Source organism: Apium graveolens, unplaced genomic scaffold (assembly GCF_009905375.1).
Source record: "Apium graveolens cultivar Ventura unplaced genomic scaffold, ASM990537v1 ctg1923, whole genome shotgun sequence".
NCBI lineage: Eukaryota > Viridiplantae > Streptophyta > Magnoliopsida > Apiales > Apiaceae > Apium > Apium graveolens.
The window spans coordinates 67,946-92,788 of NW_027417447.1; the positions used below are offsets into that span (position 1 = coordinate 67,946).

At 34.8% G+C, this 24,843-nt stretch overlaps 6 protein-coding genes across 12 annotated transcripts; all 6 read left to right on the forward strand.

The window, feature by feature from the left end:
• The first annotated feature begins 181 nt into the window (after positions 1–181).
• LOC141700204 (mitochondrial import inner membrane translocase subunit TIM14-3) lies at positions 182–2,072 on the forward strand. Its single transcript, XM_074504024.1, has 3 exons — positions 182–477; positions 1,145–1,317; positions 1,765–2,072. The coding sequence occupies exons 1-3, from the start codon at positions 475–477 to the stop codon at positions 1,919–1,921; spliced, it is 333 nt and encodes a 110-aa protein (XP_074360125.1). The 5' UTR covers positions 182–474; the 3' UTR covers positions 1,922–2,072.
• Positions 2,073–3,212: 1,140 nt separating this feature from the next.
• Positions 3,213–8,477, forward strand: LOC141700195 (ribonuclease MRP protein subunit POP4-like). 3 transcript variants are annotated; one of them, XR_012566241.1, is made up of 9 exons: positions 3,213–3,488; positions 4,849–4,925; positions 5,021–5,286; positions 5,444–5,512; positions 5,602–5,660; positions 5,886–5,987; positions 6,841–6,942; positions 7,114–7,219; positions 8,260–8,477. XR_012566241.1 is itself a non-coding variant. In XM_074504013.1 (8 exons), the coding sequence occupies exons 1-7, from the start codon at positions 3,242–3,244 to the stop codon at positions 6,936–6,938; spliced, it is 918 nt and encodes a 305-aa protein (XP_074360114.1). In that variant the 5' UTR covers positions 3,213–3,241; the 3' UTR covers positions 6,939–6,942; positions 7,114–7,587. The 3 variants fall into 3 exon arrangements, 2 of the variants coding, with proteins under 2 accessions (XP_074360114.1, XP_074360115.1); XM_074504013.1 differs by lacking the exon at positions 8,260–8,477 and having other exon boundaries at positions 7,114–7,587; XM_074504014.1 differs by lacking the exon at positions 8,260–8,477 and having other exon boundaries at positions 3,251–3,488; positions 4,800–4,925; positions 7,114–7,587.
• A 769-nt stretch (positions 8,478–9,246) lies between these two features.
• Positions 9,247–14,781, forward strand: LOC141700200 (interactor of constitutive active ROPs 2, chloroplastic). 5 transcript variants are annotated; one of them, XR_012566242.1, is made up of 6 exons: positions 9,247–9,527; positions 10,419–10,530; positions 11,458–11,632; positions 12,240–13,955; positions 14,100–14,263; positions 14,353–14,781. XR_012566242.1 is itself a non-coding variant. In XM_074504019.1 (5 exons), exons 2-4 carry the CDS (start codon positions 10,511–10,513, stop codon positions 13,905–13,907), a joined length of 1,863 nt encoding a protein of 620 aa, XP_074360120.1. In that variant the 5' UTR covers positions 9,247–9,527; positions 10,419–10,510; the 3' UTR covers positions 13,908–13,955; positions 14,100–14,345. The 5 variants fall into 5 exon arrangements, 4 of the variants coding, with proteins under 4 accessions (XP_074360120.1, XP_074360122.1, XP_074360121.1 ...); XM_074504019.1 differs by lacking the exon at positions 14,353–14,781 and having other exon boundaries at positions 14,100–14,345; XM_074504021.1 differs by lacking the exon at positions 14,353–14,781 and having other exon boundaries at positions 10,440–10,530; positions 14,100–14,345.
• Positions 14,782–16,558: 1,777 nt separating this feature from the next.
• Positions 16,559–21,483, forward strand: LOC141700196 (uncharacterized). Its single transcript, XM_074504015.1, has 12 exons — positions 16,559–16,715; positions 17,013–17,072; positions 17,213–17,353; positions 17,448–17,582; positions 17,678–17,758; positions 17,833–17,985; positions 18,078–18,779; positions 18,927–19,385; positions 19,512–19,641; positions 19,853–20,757; positions 21,008–21,146; positions 21,228–21,483. The coding sequence occupies exons 1-12, from the start codon at positions 16,559–16,561 to the stop codon at positions 21,481–21,483; spliced, it is 3,318 nt and encodes a 1,105-aa protein (XP_074360116.1).
• A 75-nt stretch (positions 21,484–21,558) lies between these two features.
• On the forward strand, positions 21,559–22,062 carry LOC141700197 (uncharacterized). Its single transcript, XM_074504016.1, has one exon. The coding sequence runs from the start codon at positions 21,559–21,561 to the stop codon at positions 22,060–22,062; it is 504 nt and encodes a 167-aa protein (XP_074360117.1).
• A 111-nt stretch (positions 22,063–22,173) lies between these two features.
• On the forward strand, positions 22,174–22,647 carry LOC141700198 (uncharacterized). The gene has a single exon (XM_074504017.1). The coding sequence runs from the start codon at positions 22,174–22,176 to the stop codon at positions 22,645–22,647; it is 474 nt and encodes a 157-aa protein (XP_074360118.1).
• Positions 22,648–24,843: the final 2,196 nt, after the last annotated feature.

The following is a 24,843-nucleotide window of genomic DNA, read 5'->3' on the forward strand; positions in this document are numbered from 1 at the left end:
TGTATTTTTGCAAAAATATTTTTGGACTTAGATATTTTTGAAAAAATGCCTTGATATTTTTGATAAAATATTTTTTTTTAACTTATACTGATGTTGATCCAAAATTGGAATTTAAAATTAAATTACAATTATATTCTATATATAATAAGGTTAAGAGTATTAATGTTGACAAATATATATCACTCTTAATAAATTTGATATTCAGTTTTAGCGCAAAAAAAACAGTGATAAGGATCATAGACGGGTCACGCGCCAAAGAAAAGAAAGGGGAGGATTCTTCCGCAAGAAAAGTTAAGTACAAGGACGAAGAAAACAAAACTTGCACCCCACCAAATTTGACAAGTTGTTCATCCCCCAATCGTTGCTGCAAATTGCTAAATCTCTCGTCGGAGATCATTTTTTTCTAAGATTTTTCTTTACAAGAAATTTGATTAAACACGACCTGCAAAAGATAATTCTTCTGAGGTCTCAACAATGGTGAGTTCTTAATTTTCTTTGGTAAATATTTGTTTTTCGCATATCTAGTTGTTGATTTGATATCTTCAGTTGAATGAGGCTACTCCAGATTTTTAAAAGACTTGTGTTTTTTAGTTATTTGGTGGAGATATGTACCCATCTTTATTAATTTTTATGCTCTCTCTTGTTAAATCTCTACTTATGGATCGCAATTCCCCTGCAACTTAGTTACCGTTTTGGTTGAAAGTAAAGCAAGACATATAGTCGGTGATTAGGTATCAAGCGCCATCCTTTCTTAATTTGTCATCAAGTACTTAACAAATTGACCTTGAGTTCGGCACCCACAGTTCTCCCGTGTTTGTTCTTTTTCCAAACAAAAGAGTATTCAATTAAGTTGCACATGTCCAGGAGAAATAGAATAGATCAGTAAGTGAATTGGTATGTTAAGCAATCAGGTGTACCAGGGGTCGGGAATAAGGGTGGGATATGGCTGCAAATCTCACAAAAATCACTGTGACACTAGAAAGATGATGGCTGGTTAATGTATAGTGACTGGCTTTGTTTTGCATACTGTATTAGTTACTGTATTTGTAATTTAGGCGGCTTTTTACTACTTAATATTTGCCTACACTTTTGTATACATTATGCTTTTGTAGACATAAAGCTTACCGCTTAATTTTTGCATCAGGAAGCACCAATGGTAGTAGGATGTGCAGTTGCTGCTGCTGCTTATGCTGGAAGATATAGTATCCTGGCTTGGAACGCGTTCAAGGCAAGACCACCTAGACTACGCAGATTCTATGAAGGTGGATTCCAATCTACAATGACAAGAAGAGAAGCTGCTCTGATTCTTGGAGTAAGGTACCCTTAAGACATGACCTTAATCATGGAGTAGCTTTATACATATGAATGCTCTCTCCTTTTCGTTGATTAGGGATTGGGTGGGGATCGTGTGTTACCTGATTTACTATTTTTATTTTTCTGTTCCTTTTGATGACCTGTATAATTCTAGATTAAGTTGATTAGGGAAACATGTCACGGCCTTCACTAGTTGATAAGGGACAGGACTAATTTGATCTTTGTACATAACTTGTTTGTGGTGGGTAAAGAGTAAAAAATATAATTGTTCAAATGTTGTGCTTATTGAGTTCTTCCTTTTATATGTTCTCCGATAATGAAATAACTCGATGAGTCGCATAAAATCTACCAGTAAACACAAAATTAACGACTAGTGACATCATATTTCGGAGTTCTTGCCGACATGTCTCTGCTATATCGTGAATAATGTCTGTATGTTTAATCTGACAGGGAAAGAAGTCCAACAGATAAGATAAGGGAAGCACACCGAAGAGTGATGGTTGCAAACCATCCAGATGGTGGTGGTAGCCATTATCTTGCTTCGAAAATAAACGAAGCTAAAGAAATAATGTTCGGCAAGGTGAAGGCCAGTGGGTCTGCATTTTGATATGAGATGGGCAGTTTTTATGAGTTGCTGAGTTCATTTGATGATCTTAATGTAACTGTATTGTTGTTTAAAGAAAGGGCTCCCCTATATTTGCACGTTGTTTTTCCTTGAGAGAATCTAATTTTCACTTTATTCTTCCTCCCTCTTTCCATTAGATTTTATACATTTGGTTATATTTTTCAATACTCGTTTAAAAATTTTATAATATTTTTTTTTTAAAAAAATTCTGAATAAAAATTTCATATTTAAAATTTTATTAAAAAAAATTGAGAAAAATATTATGAAAGTATATCTTATAGAAGTATCAAAATATGTGCAAATAGTAAACCTATAGATACGAACAGGAGTACCATTTTAGTGCTTTGGCACAGTGTTATTCTTGATGCACGTTTAATTTAATTTTTTGTTTTTACTTAGAAATTTTTATAAATTAAATTAAAATATTAATTAACTTATTTTAACTAAAATACCATTTACAGTTTTAAAATAAAATCATATTATTTTTTCTAAATAAAGCACTTTTTTTTTAGAATATTATGGCAAGCTAATTAAATAAAATTAAATAATATATGCGAAATTCATTTTATAACTAAAATAGTAACACTTATTTTATTTTTTTAACTAAACATTCTTCTACCATTCAAACTGGTACAGACCACTCATAAACTAACTTGTGCCTAGGAAAGAAAACTGATCAAAGATTATAGAGATGCTAGTCAATGGGTCCGTTCAGAATTTCAGGGCTTAAAAAGTGTCATACGGTCTATTAAAATTTAAAAAGGGCATTGAGCCCAATTAAGCCCAAATGTAAGACAGCCTAATATTGTGTAGGGAACCTCTCTAGCAAAGACATAAATTCACCCATCTTAAACATATCCTCTTTCTCACTGCATTTTTTCTTAAAATTTTAAAACTTGCAATATTTTTTTAAATAAGATCAAACACCAGTGCATCCTGAATAAATTTAGTAGAATTTAAAAATTAAAAAACTTAAAATATTTCTTGATTTTAACAATACGGATGTGAAAATTAAGTTAAGAACACTAATCTAGAAAATGTTTATGTAAATTTAAGTTATATAATATTAATTTTATAACAAAATTATTTGTTTAATATAATGTGAATAGTAAAGATGGATAGTTTATTTTTGTTGAAGTGTCATGGATCCAAATCACTAAATCATTTGAAAATTTAAAAATATAATTTTTACAAAATATTCCCATATGCACAATTAATTTTTTAAAAGAAAATTAAAATATCATAAATTTTAAAGAAAAAAGAGGAGCCAAGTTAGAAGGCTGCAAGTTGCAAGTCTCCCAAATGAGAAGCGAAAGCGGCGGCAAAGAAGATCGAAAGCAGGTGGCTTTGAACGCAGTGGAGCGGCGTTTTGCTCTAGCTCAACACCAACTAGTTCAGCAACAACAACCTAAGAGAAAGAGATCTCTTCCCCAACACAAACCCCAACTCTCTACTTACAATGACAACAACGCAGTTACTATTTCTCCTTCTCTACGTCCAAATCCCATTACTACTTTGCCCTGTCTCAATCTCTCTTCTGTCCAAAAAGGTACACGGACACCCCCCCTCCTCATTTTACCAATTTATTGCCCCCTTTTCGCTTTCAATTAAAACAACTAGGGTTTAGGGGTTTTGTATTTTAGGGATGATGGGTAAATGGGGCATATCATGTTCATATATGCTCACTTTAATGGATTTATAATTATACTAACTCATACATCTGTTTATAATTCTCTTCTTTTATGCCTCTTGTGGTCTTCCTTGTGTCATTACCTTGTGTTTCTGCGTCTCCTACAACCTCACTCATTTATATTGTACCACGTTTTTTATATTGTACAATAACATCCCTCCTCACATTGTTTGAAATAAGAGTGTTTGACGTCTAAATTAATATATACCACCGTTTTTTGGACTCACCACCAATTTTATGCATGCTAACTATATTTTTATATATAAATATAAAGTTCAATCCTCACTATACATTATAGTGCTTGCTTTTTCTGTTCATGGCATGGGGAAATAATAACACTTCGTGCTTGTTTGATATACTAGCAAATTAACTTCCAACTGCAAATAGCATGAATCAAATCAGTTTCATGAACATTGTGAATATATGCTTCATTCATAATAATCACAGAGAATCCGAAAACATATAATTACAAAATTAATCAATATAAAATCATTCTATATCTTCAACTAATATTATCAGTTCAAAACAGTAATTTCACTAAATTTCTTATGATTCATATCTATAAAGCAAGAAGGTGAATGAAAATTTTACTTACCTGTGGCTTCTCAAGTAGTTGCAAAATTCTCTTCTGTAGATATATCACAGAAGATGATAACCGAGGAAGTTATGATATGTAAACTATACATACAGAGGCTTATATGAATATGTAAACTATACATACAGAGGCTTATATGATCACTAATTTTCAGCTTGAATTATCGCTCTTGGTTGATTTTTTGTTACCCGCCATTTCAGATTTTGTGCGGATATTCATGTCAACTTCTGTTCTGTAGTATACAAAAATTGTGAATAACTGAGGGGGAGTGGGCTAGTCACTTCCCATATAATGTGGGTATTGTAACTTAACGAGTAATTTCTATTTCCTATATTAGTGACAACCAAACAAGCATATCAATTATTAATTCCTAGGAAGTTAGAATTCCCACATAAATAGCTGCATAGTAAACAACCTCTTAAAATTTACTCCTGTCCTAGTTCTTGACAAGGGACCCTAAGCCATCTTTCAAGTGAGTGAGAGTTGTCAGTCTGAAGTCTGAACATAATTGTACTTCAGTCTCAGTGTATGCATCTACCAATCTCCATTGATAAATTAATAAATTGTTGTTGTAGGACTCAGCAATTAGCAGTTGTAACGTGATGGATCTGTTAATTTATGCAGATACAGAAACAAATGATCCAGTATATTCTTTGCTCTCTCATCCCGTGCATGAGAATTTGCTATCAACCAGTGTTGAGGTAATTTCTACATTTGTTTTGTAATGTTTATGATGTTGTGATTGGAACTTAATTTTCGGTAGTCAGCTTTTTAATTGTACTTCATTGGTGTGCAGATCTCAGATAGAAAAGGGAGTGTACCTGATAAGATTGTACATGAACTTCTTCGAAATGGCGATGCAGCCCAGAAATATAATCAGGGATTAAAAAGTAAAAAGATTGACAATTGGATTCTTCTCGACAATGTAGACAAAGGGAGTGGTGCATATGATAGAGCTCGTATAAAAGCTCTTAATAAAAACTCTAAGCGATCTAAGAAGCACATGTCCGTGAAGCAACATAAAACATTTGGATCCCTCACCTTGCCTGATGATTCACGCAAGTATGCTCCATTTATTCTGCTAAGTATATGATTAGCCAAAGTAATCTTGATTTCTCGTTTCAATATTGTGGTTTAATGAGTCCTATCACTATCAGCTTAGATAGTGTAGTTTTACAACCAGATTCCATTGACTTTTGGCTTTCTTTTCTGGTTCCAGATTTGAGATCTATAAACCAATGCATGAAATGTGGAAAGGTTACATAACTCAAGTTCTTAAAAATGTCGGGTAATGTGGTTGCCTTCTGTACTTTTTCAGCAAAGGTTCTGCAGTCTTAACTCTGTGATATCATTGCTATTGTATCTGTCATCTTGCAGGAATAATCAGTTTGCACAACGTCTTCTCAGTGCAGACCTGCATGGTGCAATAATTTTGGGTAAGAATGCACACAGTTTTTAGTATTTGCAACTACAACATTATATATGCCATAGTCTTCCCAACACTACTAGTTAACCTTGTAGCCATGTGACAAGGGTGACTTTGTCACCAGATTAAAAGTTCCCTGTCATTTCCTCACACACACACTGACACACACACACAGGTGTAGACATATACATATTTACATCTTGATGATTTCTATTTCTTTTTTTATCTTTGGTAGTTGTTCAGAGTACAATAGTCTCTCTCATTGGAGTAAGAGGTATTATGATTCGGGAAACTGCAGAAACATTTTCAGTCATTTCAGCAGACGATAAGTTACACGGTAATACGTCAATTCAGTCTGCACTTACCCTGCAGTCTGCACTGTATAGTACAGTTATTTTAAGACACTGTTTGTAACATATCAGGTGCTTACAGTGATAGTGCAAACTCCTACCCTTTATACTATCGAATTACCAAGTAGAAATGGTTAAAGAGCTTCTGCATCAGCCTTGGTCATTTTATCATAGTCTCAGTTTTCTAAATAAATGTGAAAATGTGATCCTCTGTAGTCCATAATATATTGTTGGTTTGCACTTACTCTGCGCTTTATGCTATTGTTGTCATGCACTAAGCCGACCCATATATATTGCACAAATACACTAGACGCAAGTGCAAACTTGCCAATTAACCATTACAGGACAATTTTGTCAAATTACTACGAAAGTGCAAGAGAAGCAGGAGACGCGTGTGTTAAAAAAGGGGATAAAAGATGGGCAGGCGGAGGGTTAGACAGGCATTAAGTAGTAATCTGTGTTTTCTGTTTTTGCTGTGGGAGAGAGCTGAACCTCTTGAAAATTCAGCGTGATTGTCCTTGTTATTGTTATTTTCAGTGGAATACTATTGTAGTCCAGAGTTCCTTGTTGAATGAGTAGTTTATTTTACATTTTATGGTTGTGTTCTTCAATTGTGTTTAGTCTCTGAAATTTCAGTTGTGAATTCATCACATTTGTAACTATCAGGTGCTTACAGTAATAGTGCAAACTCCTATGCTTTATACTTTTAATCAACTTCTGCAAAGTAAAACTTAAGGAGCTGTTGCAGCAGCCTGGGTCATATTATCAGATTCTTAATTTTGTAGGTTTTGTAAATAAATCTGAAAATGTAATTCTCTTTAGTCCATAATATCTGTGCAGTTGTGCCGAAAAAGGCATCTGTGTTTATGCTACAAGCTGATTGCTGGAAGATTACACTGCTTGGAGATGAGATCAGGTCTAGAAATATGGGGCCTTGATTAGGTAAAAGGCATCTTTGTTTTTTTATTTTTGAGGGTAAAGTCAGCCTTTCAGTTGTCGCTGTTTCTGCACATATCTTGCTCATCATTAAATTTTCATGAATTTTTTTTGTTCTTTCTTAAGAGTCATAATAGCTTATTGACCATGATAAGCATCAATTCATTCTTTCTTCAGGATGAAAGTAAATTGGCAGCTGCATTTTCGTGAAAGTAGAAAGCTCTATTGTTCCTCCAGATTTAAAAACAATATGCATGAGCCACTACAAGGAGTGAAAAAGAAGGTAATCGATGAAGCCAATGATACAATCAAACAAGTATAATTTATTTATTTTTTACAATTTTTCATTACCAGTAAGTATATATACATGCACAAGGGCGAGTTTTAATGTAATTTCTATTGAATGATAATGATGAAAGCTTTAGTTTTGTAAATCAGGGAAGTTAAGAGGTGATGCTAATTTTGTTAGTAAGTGGTAAAAAAGGCACGACTGTCTTTTAATTAATTAGTAAAATTATCACTTGAAGACTTGAAGATATACACTTTATGCAATCGTGTATGGCTGTATTATGTATCTTAGGTGCAACCGATGTATTCATATATAGTACCCGATAAAGCACAAAAAAAAAGGTATTCCATATGATTCTTGTATTTGTTGAATCCTAAACAATGAAGAGTTTAGCAAGTTAATATTGAAATTGAGATCTTATTTGTGATGTAATTGTGTTTAATACATGAAACTGGGGAATTCTCTGCATGCAAGTGTTCTAGAGCATCCTCCTTTCTAAGATGGAACTGGGGAATTCTCATATTGCACTTTGAGTTTGGAGTTAAATTGATATGAATGAATAGAATTTGTTACATACGAAGACATATAAAAAATAATATAGAGTTAGATTAAAGTAAAAGAAGCAAACAATATATTTGGTTTTTGTAGAATGTAGGATCCCGGGCTCTCGTGATTTGTTTGTGATTCATCCTTGAACAAAGTAAGTGCGAGTGAGAGTTGAGCTTGAGACTCTATACTTTGAGGGATGCGCGTTTAAATTAGTTGGTAGGAAAAATAAAAAATGATATGATAGCAATTACCTGCTCACCTTGTCTGGGGCCAGGCATTGGCTGCCTGTTTCTGGATTTGTTATCTTGATTTTGAAATAGCTGGGGGGCTATAAAGGGGGTTTAAATTATTTGTCCGTGCCCTCATCAGTTCTATTATTACTCTGTGGTATTGCACATTCACAGTCACACCCTGGGGGGCGGGGGGGATTTGCATTTACAACCATCTTTTTAAAATTTTAACTTCCCGCTTGTCTTTTTTGTCAGATCCCCGCTTGTCTTTTTATTTGAAAAGCAGAAACACATTTCATTGACGATGATTAGAGGTATCAAGAATCAAATCCAACAGGTTACCAAAATAAAATTGCATCATCCCTGAAGGACTACAATCAAATCGATGTATATTAAATTTTATGATTGTTCAATAAAAAGTGTTAGCACCGTCCCAAAATCACAAGTTTGAATTCACTAGAATAAATACGAAAGTAAGTGTGCTTGAATTCGACCGAGTTTTAATTTCAAACTTGAAACTCGGCTCATAAAAATTTCGATAATTTTGAGTTCGGTTCGAAAAGTCGAATAGTTTTCAACAAATAATAACAAAACTCGATATATTATAGGTTCGGATCGAGTTGAATTCGATTATATAATATATATATATATAATACTAAATATTTAGATATTAAAATATTTTTATAATAAACAAAATTAAAAAATAATAAAGTCTCGATAAGGCTTGCGAACCATTTGAGCCGAGTAATTTAAAGTTTGAGCTTGACTTGGCAAACAATTCGAAAAGCTCCCTCATCTCGATTATTGTCTAAATGAATTCGAATATTTAACGAATCAAATTCGAGCAGCTGACGAATTTTTTGACTCAGTTTAACCTAGCTTGCACGAATATGAGACATGGGTGTTTAATGAACAAAACACAAACTGTAATCAATATTGAATATTATATTAATATTGAATATATATAATATTGTTTATTATGAAATATAAAGTCTTTTAACAATTAACCAGATTTTTAAAATTATATATATATATAATATTTGTACAGGGATGAATCGAAAATTAATGGAGATTTTTCAAAAAAGTTGGTAATGCTTGGAACAGGATAATGTGTGATAAAATTAGAGAAGGAAAAAAGGTTGGCGCGTGGTCGAGGGACGAAGTGGAAGGAGCGTTAGGTTTAGTAACGTAAAAAAGAGGGTGAGTTTGAAAAAACGTACAACAACAACAGTGTCTTTTTCTAACACCACCCCCTCACACTGACAAGAAAACTGAGAGGAGAAGCAGTGAGAGAGAGAACCAAACTTAACTAATATTAATACTAATAACAACAACAATAATGTACTGTATTGTAATGTGTCCTTGATATTTGTGTCACTTCTACTGGAAAATTGTTAGTGGAAAGACCAAGCTAGTTAGGGTTTTCTTTTTTTTCACTTTCAAACACACACACACACTGCTGCACTAGTCTCTCTCTCTCTCTCTCTGAGTTCATTTTCGCAGCCACAGCTTCATCTATTTAGGTATTTCTCCACCACATTCTTCTTTTCTTCATCTTTATGCTTGTTTTTACTTGACCAATGATGTGTTACATTAGTCTTTCAACCTTCAATCTTGTTTATTTCAGTGTATATATGTGTGTTTGTGCCTGTACTATACATTTTTTCTTCTCTGTTTTTTTAAAGTAAGTTTTACTTACCCAACTTGTGTAGATCTGAATTGCTATTCATCTTTTGTGTTTATTCTACTCTCTCTTTTTTTAATATACAATTAATCTTATTGTTTAATTCTTGTTGAACCCCTCAAATTTTAACTGGGTCTTTGATTTATCTAGGTCTACTAATTGGCATTATTTGATAATAATAAGATTTGTTTACAGAAGGTCAGGCCCTTGTCAGTAAATTAAGGAAATACAATGAGTACTGTTTATTTACAGAAAATATATGTATATTTTAATGTGTTATGGCCGTATCTCCCTTTGATGCTATTATTGTATTGGTAAACTAATTAAAGTCTTTTAAGGTATGCTTTGTGGATAATGATTACTACTTATCTAATGCTATTGGATTAATAATAATGCTTTTAGACAATAACTTAAGCACATGAGTGAAAAACAAGTATAATGAAAAAGGTTTAAACCTGGCTTGTAAGTCATATTTGTCTCTCCTAGGATGCTTACCTTTTTCTATTCTGTTCTCTTTTAAGTTGTTTCCTTCTGTTATGGTTTTGGTTGTTGGGAGTGGAGTTTGTTTATGTGGAGTTTCTTTGAAGGGATTGCAGCTGTTTGTTTGTTTTGGTTTTAGGTAATATTTATTGATTAGTTGTTGGGATTCAATAAAGCATCATAGATTTATTATTTTGCTTCCTACATTTTGTATAAATATTAATTTTCACTCTGTTCTTTCTCCCACAAGGATTCTTCTGAACTTCTGCAGGTCTAGCTTCGGTGGGGTTGGTGGGCCTTCAGCGTAGAGTGATATAATTTGCTTTCTATAGAAATTTAAATATGCAGACACCAAAAACAAGGTAAAGCCCTGTACTTAATTTGAGTAGGCATCTGACCCTGTTAGTTAGAAAAATTAAGTTCTGTTTGATATGATTCTTTGGTGCTTGAGTCCTGTGTAATGCATTGTCTTTTCATGATTCTCTTGTATAAGTTCAATATGAATTGATTCACAAAGCACATAGTCTGATTTACTAGTAAGATAATTATTGATTAAGTAAAGCTGTCAGGCAAGGTCTGAATGAATGAATTTTATATGATTCGTATATATTCCTTGACTATGTTTGAGTAATGTATTTCATGATAGTCATAGTCTTGAATTGCTACAGACTTATGAACTGTATAGCTCAACAATGAAAAATAGATGTCTTGTTAAGTTGTTATGGTGTTTTAATTCCTCACTCAAGAATAACTAAAAAATTACTCGTGAATTATCATGCTTAGAGTCTGAAGAAACAAAATATGTATACTTGGCTTTCCAGAAATGTTTTAGTAGAATTTGTTTCGGGAGTGTGTAACGTAGATTGCGGCTTTGCGTGGCATATGGCTTTTGTTGTAGAATTGATGTTGTTTCTTAAGTACCTTAATATAGTCCAATGACTTGTTTTTGGGAAAGGGTTCAATATATATATTTCTATGGTTTAACATATATTTATGCTTGACCTTAATATGATTTTGTTTACAAAAGTAATATCATCCTTCTTATCAATGTCAATATAAATTTGTACTAATTAATGAAACATCCTCTATAGAGATGCATGTCATTAGTCTTCTTAATTCTTATGAGATTTGTTAAACATTGTTATTATCCAGGTAAAAGATTTTAGGTACCTTTACTTCAAAAGTTCCAAGGCTAATGCACTTCTTTTCTTTTTTACTTACTTTAATGTGTGCTTTGTGGTTTGTTCCAATTAAAATCTAAACTTACTACCTTTCCTCTTCGAGATCAGAACTGGCTCCTTGGAGGTACTGCAAAGGTCATCTCCTGCTACACCCCGAAGTAATAAGCAGCAAAAGACAGCAGGGGCAGACTCGGATACAGTTCCCTCTCCAGCAACAAGGACACCTAAAGCAAGAAGTCCTAAAATTGTTGATCGCAGGTCACCTCGTAGTCCAGCATCTGAGGTATCATAATATCATTTCTAGTTCATCTTATCGGTTAAATGAAAAGGCCGCCCAATATTGTAAAATTTTTCTGGATTCTGAATTTAGTTCTGTGCAAGGTCTTTTCTGTTGATAAACGTAAAGAGTGTGAGTAAGCACCATGGTCTTTTCTGTTTCTTGATTCATGCTATAAAGACTGGTGATTCCTAACAAAAGGAGAGTTGGTAGATTAAATGTTTGAAAGGTTGCTTGTGGAAGTACATTAAATTATTATGTTGCATGAGTCAAAATAATCTTAAGATTTTTGTTGCGAGTTGGGATTTGGGAACCTAGTAGTATGAAAGTTATCGTCTGTAATGTATTGTTTTTATTGTTGAAGGAGGTCATGTCAGTGTCCTTGTACATTGTCAGCATAATCTTTTATTGCAGATAGGAGTATGTAAAACCTGCTTTTAAATTTGTGTTACATGTCGAGTGAGCTTTGAGCACACCCCTTTTATTTGTGTACAAAGTATACCACAGGCAACGGGCGCCATTCGATAATTTTCTAATTTTTTGGCTAGTTAATTGAGTACATCTCCCAATGTGATGTTGTTCAAGATTTGATGATTTTATGAACTAAAAACAGCAAAAGAAGCGACCTGGAAGAATATCTGAATTGGAAAATCAGCTTAGTCAGCTGCAAGAAGAACTGAAGAAGGCAAATGACCAGTTGAGGTCATACGAGTCGTGGAAGAAGCAGGCTCAGCTAGAGAATGAAGAGGCAAAGAAACAGCTTGATGCCATGTCAGCAAAGCTTGAGGAGTCTGAACAGCAGATACATGAACTTTCTGTTTCGGAGGATTCCCGAGTTCAAGAGCTCCGTAAAATCTCTCAGGATCGAGATAGAGCATGGCAGTCTGAACTTGAGGCTGTCCAGAAACATCACTCAATAGACTCTGCTGCCTTGGCTTCTGCCATGAATGATATACAGAAGTTGAAGATGCAGCTTGAGCGAGTAGCTGAATCTGAAGCTACTTATGCGAGGCGTGAAGAATCAGCTCAGGCTGAGGTACAGAGCTTAAGGAAGGAACTAAGTGAAACATTGAATCTGGTTGAGAATCTGAAACATGAGCTAACTGATTGCAAAGAATCTAAAGCTCAGGCATTGGAAGATGTTAAAGAAATTGAATCACAGTTAGCACTGGCAAGATCAACTGAGGAAACATTAAGGTCTGAAGGCCTGAAAGCTATGGAGGCTTACAATTCTGTTTCTTTAGAGTTAGAGCAATCGAAAAATCAAGTTATTCATCTGGAGGGACTGGTAAGCAACCTTCAGAAAGAATATGACAGTGAAAGCAGCAAAAGTGCAGCAGATTTATTAGGGAATATCACTGTTGCTCAAGAAAGTGATAAACATGAGAACTCAGTTGAGGTCGAAAAGGAGCTTAACCATGTCAAATCTGAGGTAGGTCAATTAAGGTCTGCACTAGAGGCAGCTGAAAGAAGATACCAGGAAGAATATATTCAGAGCACATTGCAGATTAGAAGTGCATATGAAGTAGCGGAGCACACCAAATTAGAATCTCGCAAGCGTGAAGCTGAGTTAGAGGCAAACTTGAACTCAGCAAAATCTGATGTCGAAGAACTGAAGTTAAAGCTGATGGACAAGGAAACAGATTTTCACACCATCTCGGAGGAGAATCAAGGCTTACATTTAAAGGTTATGGAGAATCAGTTGTCTGGAAGAGAGTCTGAACTTGAATTAGAGGTTAAAAAGTTTGAGCAGGATTTAGTGGTATTAAAAGCGAGTTTGCTGGACAAAGAAATTAAATTGCAGAGTATCGCCCAGGAGAATGAGGCACTGAAGACGGAAATGAAGAAGAGAGAGCTAGAGAAGGATAAAGTGAACGACGAGACCCTGGAATTAGCTGAAGCAGCAAGGGATGCAGAGCGAGAAGCACTTACGAAGCTCAGTTATTTGACAGAGGAAGCTGACAAGAGTAGTAGAAAAACAGCCCGAGTTACTGAACAGCTGGATGCAGCTCAGGCTGCAAATTCGGAGATGGAAGCTGAGCTGAGGAGATTAAAAGTGCAGTCTGATCAGTGGAGGAAAGCGGCTGAGGCAGCTGCTGCAATGCTTACGACTGGTAATAATGGCAAGATTGAGAGGAGTGGTTCTCTTGACAACTATCATACCATCGGAGGAAAGTTGAGTTCACCTTTTTCTGAGGACATGGACGATGAATGTCCTAAGAAAAAGAATGGCAACATGCTGAAGAAAATTGGGATTCTGTTGAAGAAGAGCCAGAAATAAAACCATTTGGCAGACTGCAATAGCATGAGGGTCCAAAGGGTATTTCAGGTAATTACTTAATTGTCTTTTTCTTTTTGGGATATAATTATGGAAAAATGGTTATGTAGATACCTAAAAGAAAATCTCAAGTCTCAATTCATGATAGTTATTTTTGTTCATGTACTAATTTTTAGTTTCTTAATGTTTACACAGGAGTTTTTCTCGCTGTTAGCTGTCGGCCTTTATAAATGTCTAGGAGGATAACTATCTGGCAGAAGTCTTTTGTATAGTTTTCAATTTCAAGAAAATAGATGAACCTTGTTATCCTATTTCACCTCCCATATGTGGTGGGGGGATCTTACATAGACCACAACTATGTAATCTCTATTTCTCTATTTGTACTCTTTATCTTTCATTGCTTAGCTCTATCCTCTTCTCAATTAATTATATTTTACTCTTGTTGCAGTGAAGTTGAAAGTTAACATTGTTATGTACAGTTGGATACTGTATCAAAAGCTCCCTTTGCTTCTCCGCAATGAGTATCAAACTTTATGCATTTTTACATAGAAGAAATGCATGCACTCCTTAAAGAAAAAGTATGCCATGTCAATTCTTTAAGTCTTTGAGGTAATGCTACATGCAGTTGCTGCACTTTAAAAATATGGAAGAGATGAAAGTGTAGGAAAACATTAGAGGAGAAAAGGAGCATAGAAACTAAGGCAAACACTATCGCTGGGCTTTGCAATTTAATTATGATTTGCGCTATCTTATTAGTGGTCTCTTCTCTCAAATTTGTTTTAGTTGTCCATGTTAGATCATTTCTCCTTCTTCTCCGCTCAAACTTTTGGGTTTGTTCTCACAAAAAAACATATTACTAAATTATTGTAATGATAATGGATAATGATGCTCTCCAGTCTCCACCATAGTCCATATTCTTCTCAGCTCCTGATACAAATTCTGTAACTGTGCCCATTTTCTCGGTAATGCAGCACAATCATCGTATTACATCGTACATCGTCAATTGATTTTGTTTTGCTAAAAAATAACAGTCTACTACGTCATCGTTGGTGAGATTTTATCAAGGATTTGTAAGCTCGGCATGACAAAAAAGAGTGGGAAAAAAGTGAATTGAAGATAATTAAGCGTGTTTGGGTTAGGGTACCTGTCACGACTCCACGAAGGCATGCCTATAGGCACAAATGGCATGTCATTTATCAATTAAATATAATAAAATTTAAAACATATTTATTATACTAATATCTCCAGGCTAGTGTTTATATTTGTATTTTTAGTACACGAACACGAAAGTAGAAGGTCGAAATTTGGTGTCGGTTTTGTGTTTAACCTTCGAGTACACGACACGACACGAAGTATACGACATAAATAAATATTATAATTAAATTTTAATATTTTTTAGAAATATATGTAGAATTATAATAAATGTATGCATATTTATTTTCAAAATATTATTTAAGTTCATTATATTGTATAAAATTGAGATCTAAATATATATTTTTCATATATTTTATAATTTTTTTACCTAAAAATCTTATATATTAATATATATTTATATTAAATTTAATATATATTAATATTCAATTAACACGACATACACGACACGAAAGTACACGAACACGAATGTACACGAACGTTAAACATGTCAGTTTTGTGTTTGACATTCAAGTACACGAAACACGAAAATACACGACACGAATGTATACGACACGAGCGAATTGCCAGGTCTAGTAACAATCGAATACCATCATAATATTCATTTACATTAGTAACTTTTTAGATATTCAAATATAGGTAAATATTTTATAATTATATTTGTTATTTCTGAATATTTTTAATATTAAAATAATTATTAAAAAATAAAAAAAAAAGTAAAAAGGCATGCCAAATCATGAAAAGACATGCCCGGCTAATTGACGTCATGGCATGCCCATCTTGGCATGCCCGTTCCGCTGTAACATGCACCCAGTTTGGGTTTTGATTTGAATGATTTTGGGTCACGGTGCAATGCGTGTTCTGATACGTGTTGTTTGAAATAATGAAGCCTCTTTACTGAAATTGCACTTGCCAGTGGGTCATATATGCAGGGGAGGACAAGTAAAAAATGAACCCCAATCTACACAGAATGGGTTTTAAATTTCCCAGTACTCGATTTCAGAAAAATAATGTGATAAAATCATCGCCAAATCTCTGCTTATTCAATATTGGTTGGAGGCATAAACCGCAATTCTATTACTACAATATAACGATCTTTCTATGGTATTGTCAATCTCTAATCAATAGTTAAAGAACTAAATCCATGTATATAATAGTTCCTACTGCCCCTTTTAAATAGTAATTTCAATCCCATTTCAGTATTGTACCCATTAAGTTATAAAAAATTACTAAAGTTGCTACTGATTAGTTTTTTTAAATTTATAATTACATATATATTGGATGATGAGAAGAAAATTTATGTTGAAAGCTTCTTAACCTTCTCTTGGAAGGTAAGAATGTGTCCTACATATTTTTGAATTTGAATTTCAAATTCAAATTAGTTTGTTTAGGTTGATTAGTGACTTCTCCCCCTCTTTTGAATAGTGACTTCACCCCCTTTTAGATTGTGTATACAAATTCCGGTTGATAATTTTAGTACAGGTTGATTCATTGTGCAGCGTATGAGTGGTGAAAAAGCTGACAAGTTCTTTAGCATGGAAGATTTGAATGCAGATTATGGTCGGAAATACAGAAGAACGAAACTATTGAATTGTAACAAAGAGAATGTGGTTGTCGACTTTGCTGTTGCTGATCGTTGTGCTTTATCTTCTTCCACAGGTAAGGAGCACGACCACAGTTAAGTTAGTTGTTATTGACTACCGTCTCTTCGTATATGTAAATTTAACTAATGCTTCTGTTTGTGTTTGTTCAGCTGCTGTGTTAACATGATCAATGTCCAACGTTTATACTTCGTCCCCCAAAACGAACCGATCACCTCTGTTCACCCCAGCAATAGTTAGTACTGTGAGCCAAAACAAAACACCTACAAGTACAATATCTAATTCTTATAAAATTTAGACCGCATCCATACTTAGGCTTATGTTCTGAGTACCCAATGTTGGGTCTGTAATGCAGGTATGTTGACGGAATCCACACCAAATATTGTTAGGTTGGTGGGAAAGAGGAGGAAATTTGGTGACTTGCCTAGGTCAGGCCATTTTAATGAAACAACTGCAAATACTGTTTGTTTTCTTAATTTACTCTGTGTTTTTCTTGCAAAACAACTACTATTTTATGTTTATGATGCAATAATGCCTTTAATATTTGGTTGGTAGAATCCAATAGTCTAATTGTTACTCCCCGATCAAATAGCAGAAGAAAGTACATGAATCCTCCTGAAGGTAGTCAGGACAGAACTCCTTTATCAGATGTAACAAATTTAGGTAGCGCCTCATTTCCTAGAAATATGGTGACAGGTAAATATTAGATTCTACCATTGTTAAGGTTTTGTCTGTTTATCCTTATGGTAACAGGAATAACTAAAGAATTGTTGTTTTAATTATGAAACAGAGGAAACACGATCAAATATTAATGATTTTTCCTTAAATGGACGTGAACCTTTGAACCAGAAAGGGAAGGAAAATTATCTTGGGTTTGGTAGAGAATTATTCGCAGATGAATTTGTTACTGATTATGAGGAAGAAAGTAATGACTTTAATGAAAGCGATGATATCTATGTGACATTTCGTCTTTGTTATGTGTTACGTAATTATGATTTACAATTTAATGTTTTGTTGCAGGTCCGAATGTAGTTGCTCCTTCCCTGTGGTCTGATGATTCTGAAGGATCAGATTATGAAGCAAGTGGTTGTGAATCAAGTGGTAAGAAATACAAAGATGTACTCCTAAAAAATTATCCACATTTAATTTTATGACACTAAAATTAAAAAATACAGATGATGCAGATTGCCTTAGTTGGTCACATGATGGTGATGATGAAGACATTGTTGATGAGATAAATTCAGATTGTAATTTGATGCAGAGCAGGCATGCATCGCGACGTGTCATTTCTGAGGAGTATGCTTCTTTGGGTGGTCCTACTGCCATATGTTCGAAATGCCATGCTCGGATGTGGAAGGAAGAAAGGGTAATAAAAATGTCACTAAAGGCTGTCCTATATTTTCTCTTTGTTGCATGAAAGGTGCAGTGAGATTGCCTCAAATCCCTCCTACCCCTCAGTATTTGCTGGATTTATACCACGACAAGAAAAGAGGTCCTTCTTTTCATAGATTGATACAGCTCTACAATGCAATGTTTGCCTTTACTTCTACCGGCGGTAACATAGATCATTCAATTAACAGTGGAAGGGCGCCTTATGTGTATAGATTAAATGGTCAGAACCACCATGTATTTGGATCTTTAATACCGAACGATAATGAAACCCCCAAATTTTGTCAACTTTACATTTATGACACCATTAACGAAGTTGATAATCGTCTTTGGTGGGTTAGTGTTCAGGACCGAGAAAGTGTTGATAAAGAGGTTGTACGAGGTCTTATAACAATGTTAGATGAAACAAATCAATTAGTTGGTGAGTTTAGGCAGCAGCGTGATCTGCATGAAAGTGATGAAATTGTTGAGCTGCAGATTACACTCAAAGTTATTAAATCTGAGAGTGGAAGAGAGTGCTATATTTCTAGCACTGATGAAGTTGCTGGCATTATGGTTGGCAACACTGAAGAAACATGTGGCGACCGTGATATAGTTGTCAATGAAAAAGGTAAAGGTTCAGTCCGTGTTTCTAATGTTCATCCGAAGTTGATGGCTTTACAGTACCCTTTACTCTTTCCACGTGGAGAAGATGGATTTCACCCAAAGATAAAATTTCAAAGGACTGTTGATAGTTCTTGCAAACCACGTGGCTTTTTGTCTCTGAAGAATTACTACTCATATGCTTTCAAAATTAGAGATTCTGATGATAAGCTATATTTCATAAATAATATTGTTTGTTTATGTTCCCCATAAATAAATAATGAAAGTTGTATTGTAGGTTTGACTCCTCGGCTTGGTGGAAGACTATTCCAACAGTATATGGTTGATGCTTTTTCTACCATTGAGCAGACACGACTATGGTGGTTCCGTACTCACCAAACTACTTTACAGAATGAATTATACAATAATATTTGTAAGTCTGTTAGTAGAGGTGATGTGGACAGTTCAAATATCGGTAAAGGTATAGTTCTGCCAGCTGGCTACGTTGGTTCGAAGCGATACATGCAACAAAATTTCCAAGACGCGCTGGCCGTATGCCGTTATATCGGACATCCTGACATATTCCTCACTATGACCTGTAATTCTCTTTGGGATGAAACAAAGAAGATGATGGAGTATGTGCCTGGTTGCATTGCTCCAAACTGTCCCGACATCATATCAAGGGTGTTTAGGCTAAAACTTGATCACTTAATGGTCGATGTTAAGGACAAAAAACACTTTGGGGTTTGTATTGGAGGTAAGAGTTCTTACCAAGAATTTCTTAGTTTAATTTGTAATTACATTATTACGTTGAGAAGATTTTGGTAAAAGTACATTTTATTTGGAAAATTGCCAATATAATCTATATTTTCCAATTTTGCAGTTATGTATGTCGTCGAGTTTCAAAAAAAAGGCCTTCCACATGTACATATGTTAATATGGCTTGATGCTGATTCGAAAAACAACCTCAAGCAGAATGTTGATAAATTTGTGTCCGCAGAAATCCCAGATCCGTATTAGATCCAGTTGGTTATGCAGCCGTGAAGGAATTTATGATCCACGGTCCATGTGGTTTACAAAATGTCAAATCCCCATGCATGAAAGATTTACGTTACATTCGTCATTTTCCCAAAAAGTAAAATATAAGCATACCTTTTTTGTGTCATTTCAGAATCCAGTAACCTAACCTAATACCTAAACTTTGTAATAACTAAATGGTTTCAGGTACTGTGCTCGAAGTACTTTTGATGACGGTGGGTTCCCGATATATATGCGACGCAGGACAAACATTACTGTTGAAATAAGGAAAACTGAGATGGAAAACCAGTGGGTAGTACCATACAACCAGGATCTTTTGGTCAAGTATCAATGCCATATGAATGTGGAAATATATTGTCACGCACGCAGTCTTAAGTATTTATTTAAATATTATTTGAAAGGCCATAATCGTGCTACGGTTCAAGTCCAGAGAAAGAGAAAAAGGCAACTGAATGACAATGATGAGGGGGGAATAGATGAGATAAATGCATATTTTGATGGCAAATATTTATGTGGTGCTGAATCAGCCTATAGGATATTTGGCTTCCCTATCCATCATAGAATTATATCTGTTGAGAGACTTCCATTTCACTTACCAGGTGACAAAAACTGCACCTTCCGTGCCAATGAAGTGCTTGGTAAAGTTGCTTCCAGGGAGAAGAACAAGTTCAGTAAACTGGAAGTCTTTTTTTTAAACTTTGTTGATGTTAATGCATGGAAGTACACATATGATGATATTCCAAGGTTTAATATGTGGAATGATGGTGAGAGGAGATGGAGCATGAGGAAGCGTGGGTTTCAAATAGGTAGATTGTGTTATGCGCATCACAGTACGGAAGAGCCTTGGTTTCTTCATTTATTGCTTACGAAGGTACGTGGTGCCACCTCTTTTGAGTCTTTTCGGACCGTTAATAGAGTTTGTTACAGTATATTTCGCGATGCCTGTAAAGAGTATGGTTTATTGGATGATGATAAAGAATGGCATGAAATGTTGACTCAAGCTTCTGCAGGTGGATTACCTCCCCAGATTCGACAGCTTTTTGTCCATATTATTGTCAATTGTATAGTCACTGATTTGAAGACTTTATGGAGTACACATTGGAAGAGCATGGTTGATGATATTTTACTGAGATGACGTAAAAGTTGTCCAAATACCTTATTCACTCTCAACGACACGCAACTGCAGTTCTATGCTTTAGGAGGTATGAGACCTTTTTACATTATAGTCTACAACTAATTTTTAATTTTTTTGCGGATTTGAACTGCAGTCCATTAATTGTTTGGATTTTTTCTATAATTGCCTGAATGCGGTTAAATAGTTTAATATATATAATATTGCAGAAATAGATGAGTTGCTCCGATTAGTTGGTAAATCCTTGAAGAAATTTGATCAGTTGCCTCAACCTCCTTGCAGCTATTTGAACAATGGAACACACAATTTGATCATTGAAAAGACAAGCTATGACACTAGGAAGATGGAGTATGAAGCTGCCAAACTACTACAGGACTGTACAGAGGAGCAGAGAAAAATATATGATGCAGTAATATAATCTATTGACAGTAATATTGGAGGGATTTTCTTTGTTTATGGTAGTGGTGGATGTGGAAAGACATTCTTATGGAGAACTCTTATATATAAGTTACGTTCAGAAAGTAAAATTGTGCTTCCAGTGGCTTCTTCTGGGATTGCTGCCACATTAATGCCCGGTGGTCGGACTGCGCAGTCCAGATTTAAAATTCCAATAGTTCTTGATGAATGTTCAACATGTAATATTGCCCATGATTCAGATATTGCACAACTCATAAAGCATACATAATTAATAATATGGGACGAGGCGCCTATACAGCACAGGTACGCATTCGAATGCCTAGACCGATCGTTGAAGGATATCATGAAAGCTGTTGATCCAAAACATTACAACATGCCTTTTGGCGGTATTACTGTAGTTCTGGGTGGTGATTTCCGTCAAATCCTCCCAGTCATTACGTATGGAGATTGTGCTGATATTGTAGCTGCCTGTATCACCAGGTCACGGCTGTGGTCCATTTGCCAAGTATTCTTGCTGACAGAAAACATGCGCTTGAAACAAGGTGAAAGTGATAGTGAAAGTGAAGAGCTTAAAATGTTTGCAAAATGGGTACTTGACATTGGTAATGGCCAGGTCAGTCCACCTCGGGTTTGCAATTTGCCACTCATTGAAAATCAAATTTTGATTCCGTCTCAGTTCTGTGATGTAAAAACTGAGAACACAGTTGATAACATGATTTGTAGCACGTATCCTGATTTTTCTCACAAAAGCCATAATACACAATACTTGAGCGAGAGAGCTATTTTGACGCCTACCAACCAGAATATGGGCCACCTCAATTCGCTTATTGTAGACAAGCTCCCATGAGAATCTGTGTCCTATTTTAGTGTTGATGCTGCAGAGGAATTTGGTGGGACAGATTAGGATCCGAATGAAGCCTTCCCAGTATAGTATTTGAACTCCTTAAATGTTGCTGGGATGCCACCTCATGATCTAAAACTTAAGGTTGGGGCCATTGTTAAGCTAATGCGTAATTTGAACCAAACGCTAGGTTTGTGTAATGGTACAAGGATGATTGTGACCAAATGCCTGGAATTCTGTGTGGAATGTGAAGTAATCTGTGGTACCTTTGTTGGTTCGAAGCATTTCATTCCATGCATGGAGCTTTCTCACTTAGATACAAAAATGCCATTCAAATTGGTACGGAAACAAATGCCTCTACATATATGCTATGCCATGACAATCAACAAATCTCAAGGTCAATCCCTGAAGACAGTTGGGCTATACTTACCTAAGTCAGTTTTCACTCATGGACAATATTATGTTGCTATTAGTCGAGTAACCTCACCCACTGGCCTCACTATATTTGTTGATGATAAGTCTGGTGCAGCTACAAATTTAACCCAGAACGTTGTGTACAAAGAAGTTTTTTACGACCTTCCAAAAGCTTAGTTTGTTTGATTTTATGTATGTGTTGTGATACAGTATTGTGATTAAGTAATTATGTAAATCGGATTGCGGGAAAATATTTTTTTGTATAATATACATTGCTCTTTACCATTATATATTGTAACTTATGTTACGGATTTGTAGTAGTTTATGCTTCTACAAACGTATTCTCAATTGTTTCGTCTTACATGTAACATAATAAAATAGGAATTAGGCTAATGACCGTAGAAATAGATGAAGAAAGGGTATAATTAAAATGCGAAGAGTTGATCAGACGTAACAAAACTTCAAAAGTACAAATAAGTTCCAAATTAAAGTACAAATAACCTTCAAATGCCAGATTGGAAGTGCAATTAAGTAAGGAGAACAACTCAGAATGTGTAGTTGTTTTGGTACATGAATCGTAGTTTGTTGCCTGCAATAAAGTTATTGTCGTAGGTGAAATCGTTCCTGCACAATCCAAATCGACACATTTTCCTCTTTCGTTGAACAACGACATACCAAGTACCATCTCCAAATAGAAGTCCGAGGAGAGTAGATTTGGTCCATGGTCGAAATACTTGGAGCATGTGTCTTGGGAAATACTACATGGAAGATTAAAAAAAGTTAAGAGCACAAGTACGGATTAAGCATAATCAATTTTTTACAAGGACTGGGTACATGTAATCATACCACTCCGTGTCCTCTTTGATCAACAGGTGACGGCAACAGAGTTACTGTGAAGGAAAGGGTATTTTTTTTTCACCAAAATATACTTCTGGATTTTCTTGGGTGGCTCTTAAAGCAGCATGAAATTTTACAGTTACTTATGAAACTATAACAAGTCATTAACCCATCAATTAAAATGTACCTTCCTCCACATTTGCCTGAGCCGCATCATGCAAAATCCCAGGTATTTGACTTCCTCCCGATGATATCTCATTAACCAATCCTGGAATACAAATAATTAGTTAAAATTTTGTATACATCCCAACGATCACCCGCACAAAATATACACTTATGTATGAAACTATAACAAGTCATTAACCCATCAATTCAAAGGTACCTTCCTCGGCATTTGCCTCAGCCGCATCATGTAAAATCGTAGGTAATTGACTTCCTCCTGATGAAATGTCATTAATCAATCCTGGAATAGAAATAATTAGTATGAATTATGCATACAGCCCAACAAACATCCCTACAAATGGACAGAGTACTGTTGTACCTGTTGTTTGGCCTGACGATTTCTCCAAATGAGCATATATTATAAACCAAACAAAGATTTGGTTATTTTGTATGGTTTTTTGGTAATATACTCCTTACTGAAATGAAAAGTACCTGAAGAATCTGAATATGACGTAGACATATCAGTAACCTCAAAACACAGTCGTTTCCCCAGTTCTTTGAAAGACACTTTAACGGGTGTTTAATTAAGAATATCCATACAATTTGTGCTAAACATTGTTAAGTATAGACTTGATGGACCAACACAATCGAAGAAAATCCAAAAACTCTCTCTCACAGAATAATTGTTGAAAACTTCATCCAAATCAAACAAACTTTTATTGAGCTCAGAGAACCATAAGTGTCTATGCATGCATTGGCACTATCCAATGAATATTGCCATGCATCACCATTTCTAACCCGGAGATACACTGTTCCGGTCAATTGATTACCCATAATTTTTACAAACTCATCAGGCAAAGGCTGTATTTGAATGATTGTAGCACTTAGACATAAAATTTCAATAGCTGTGTGTGCTTTTTTTTGCATGTATTTGAATGATTGTAGCACTTAGACATAAAATTATGGGACTAGCCTTTCATACTCCTTACCTTTATTTGATGATACAGAATATGTATATTGCAAATGTAGGGAAAGTGGTGGTCGCAGGACTACCTCCGATTGGATGTGCTCCTTACTAATTCTGCCAGTATCATAGTACAACAATTACGCATTCGCCATTCGTTCCTTGCAATGTTACGAAAGAGTCAAATAATTTTTGATTAATGTATGTCGCAATTATTTAACTCCATCAATTTAAATAAGAATGGCTAAACAAAATATTTATAAACAAAATTGTCTCTTCTTTCATAATGATGTCAAAATTTGGTCATTTTTTAAATGTAGTGTTATATAAAATACATGTTCCTTCCTCCAATTTTAACATTTTTTTTCTCAATAAATTTATTAACTTTGCTCGATTTAATAACTTTGACT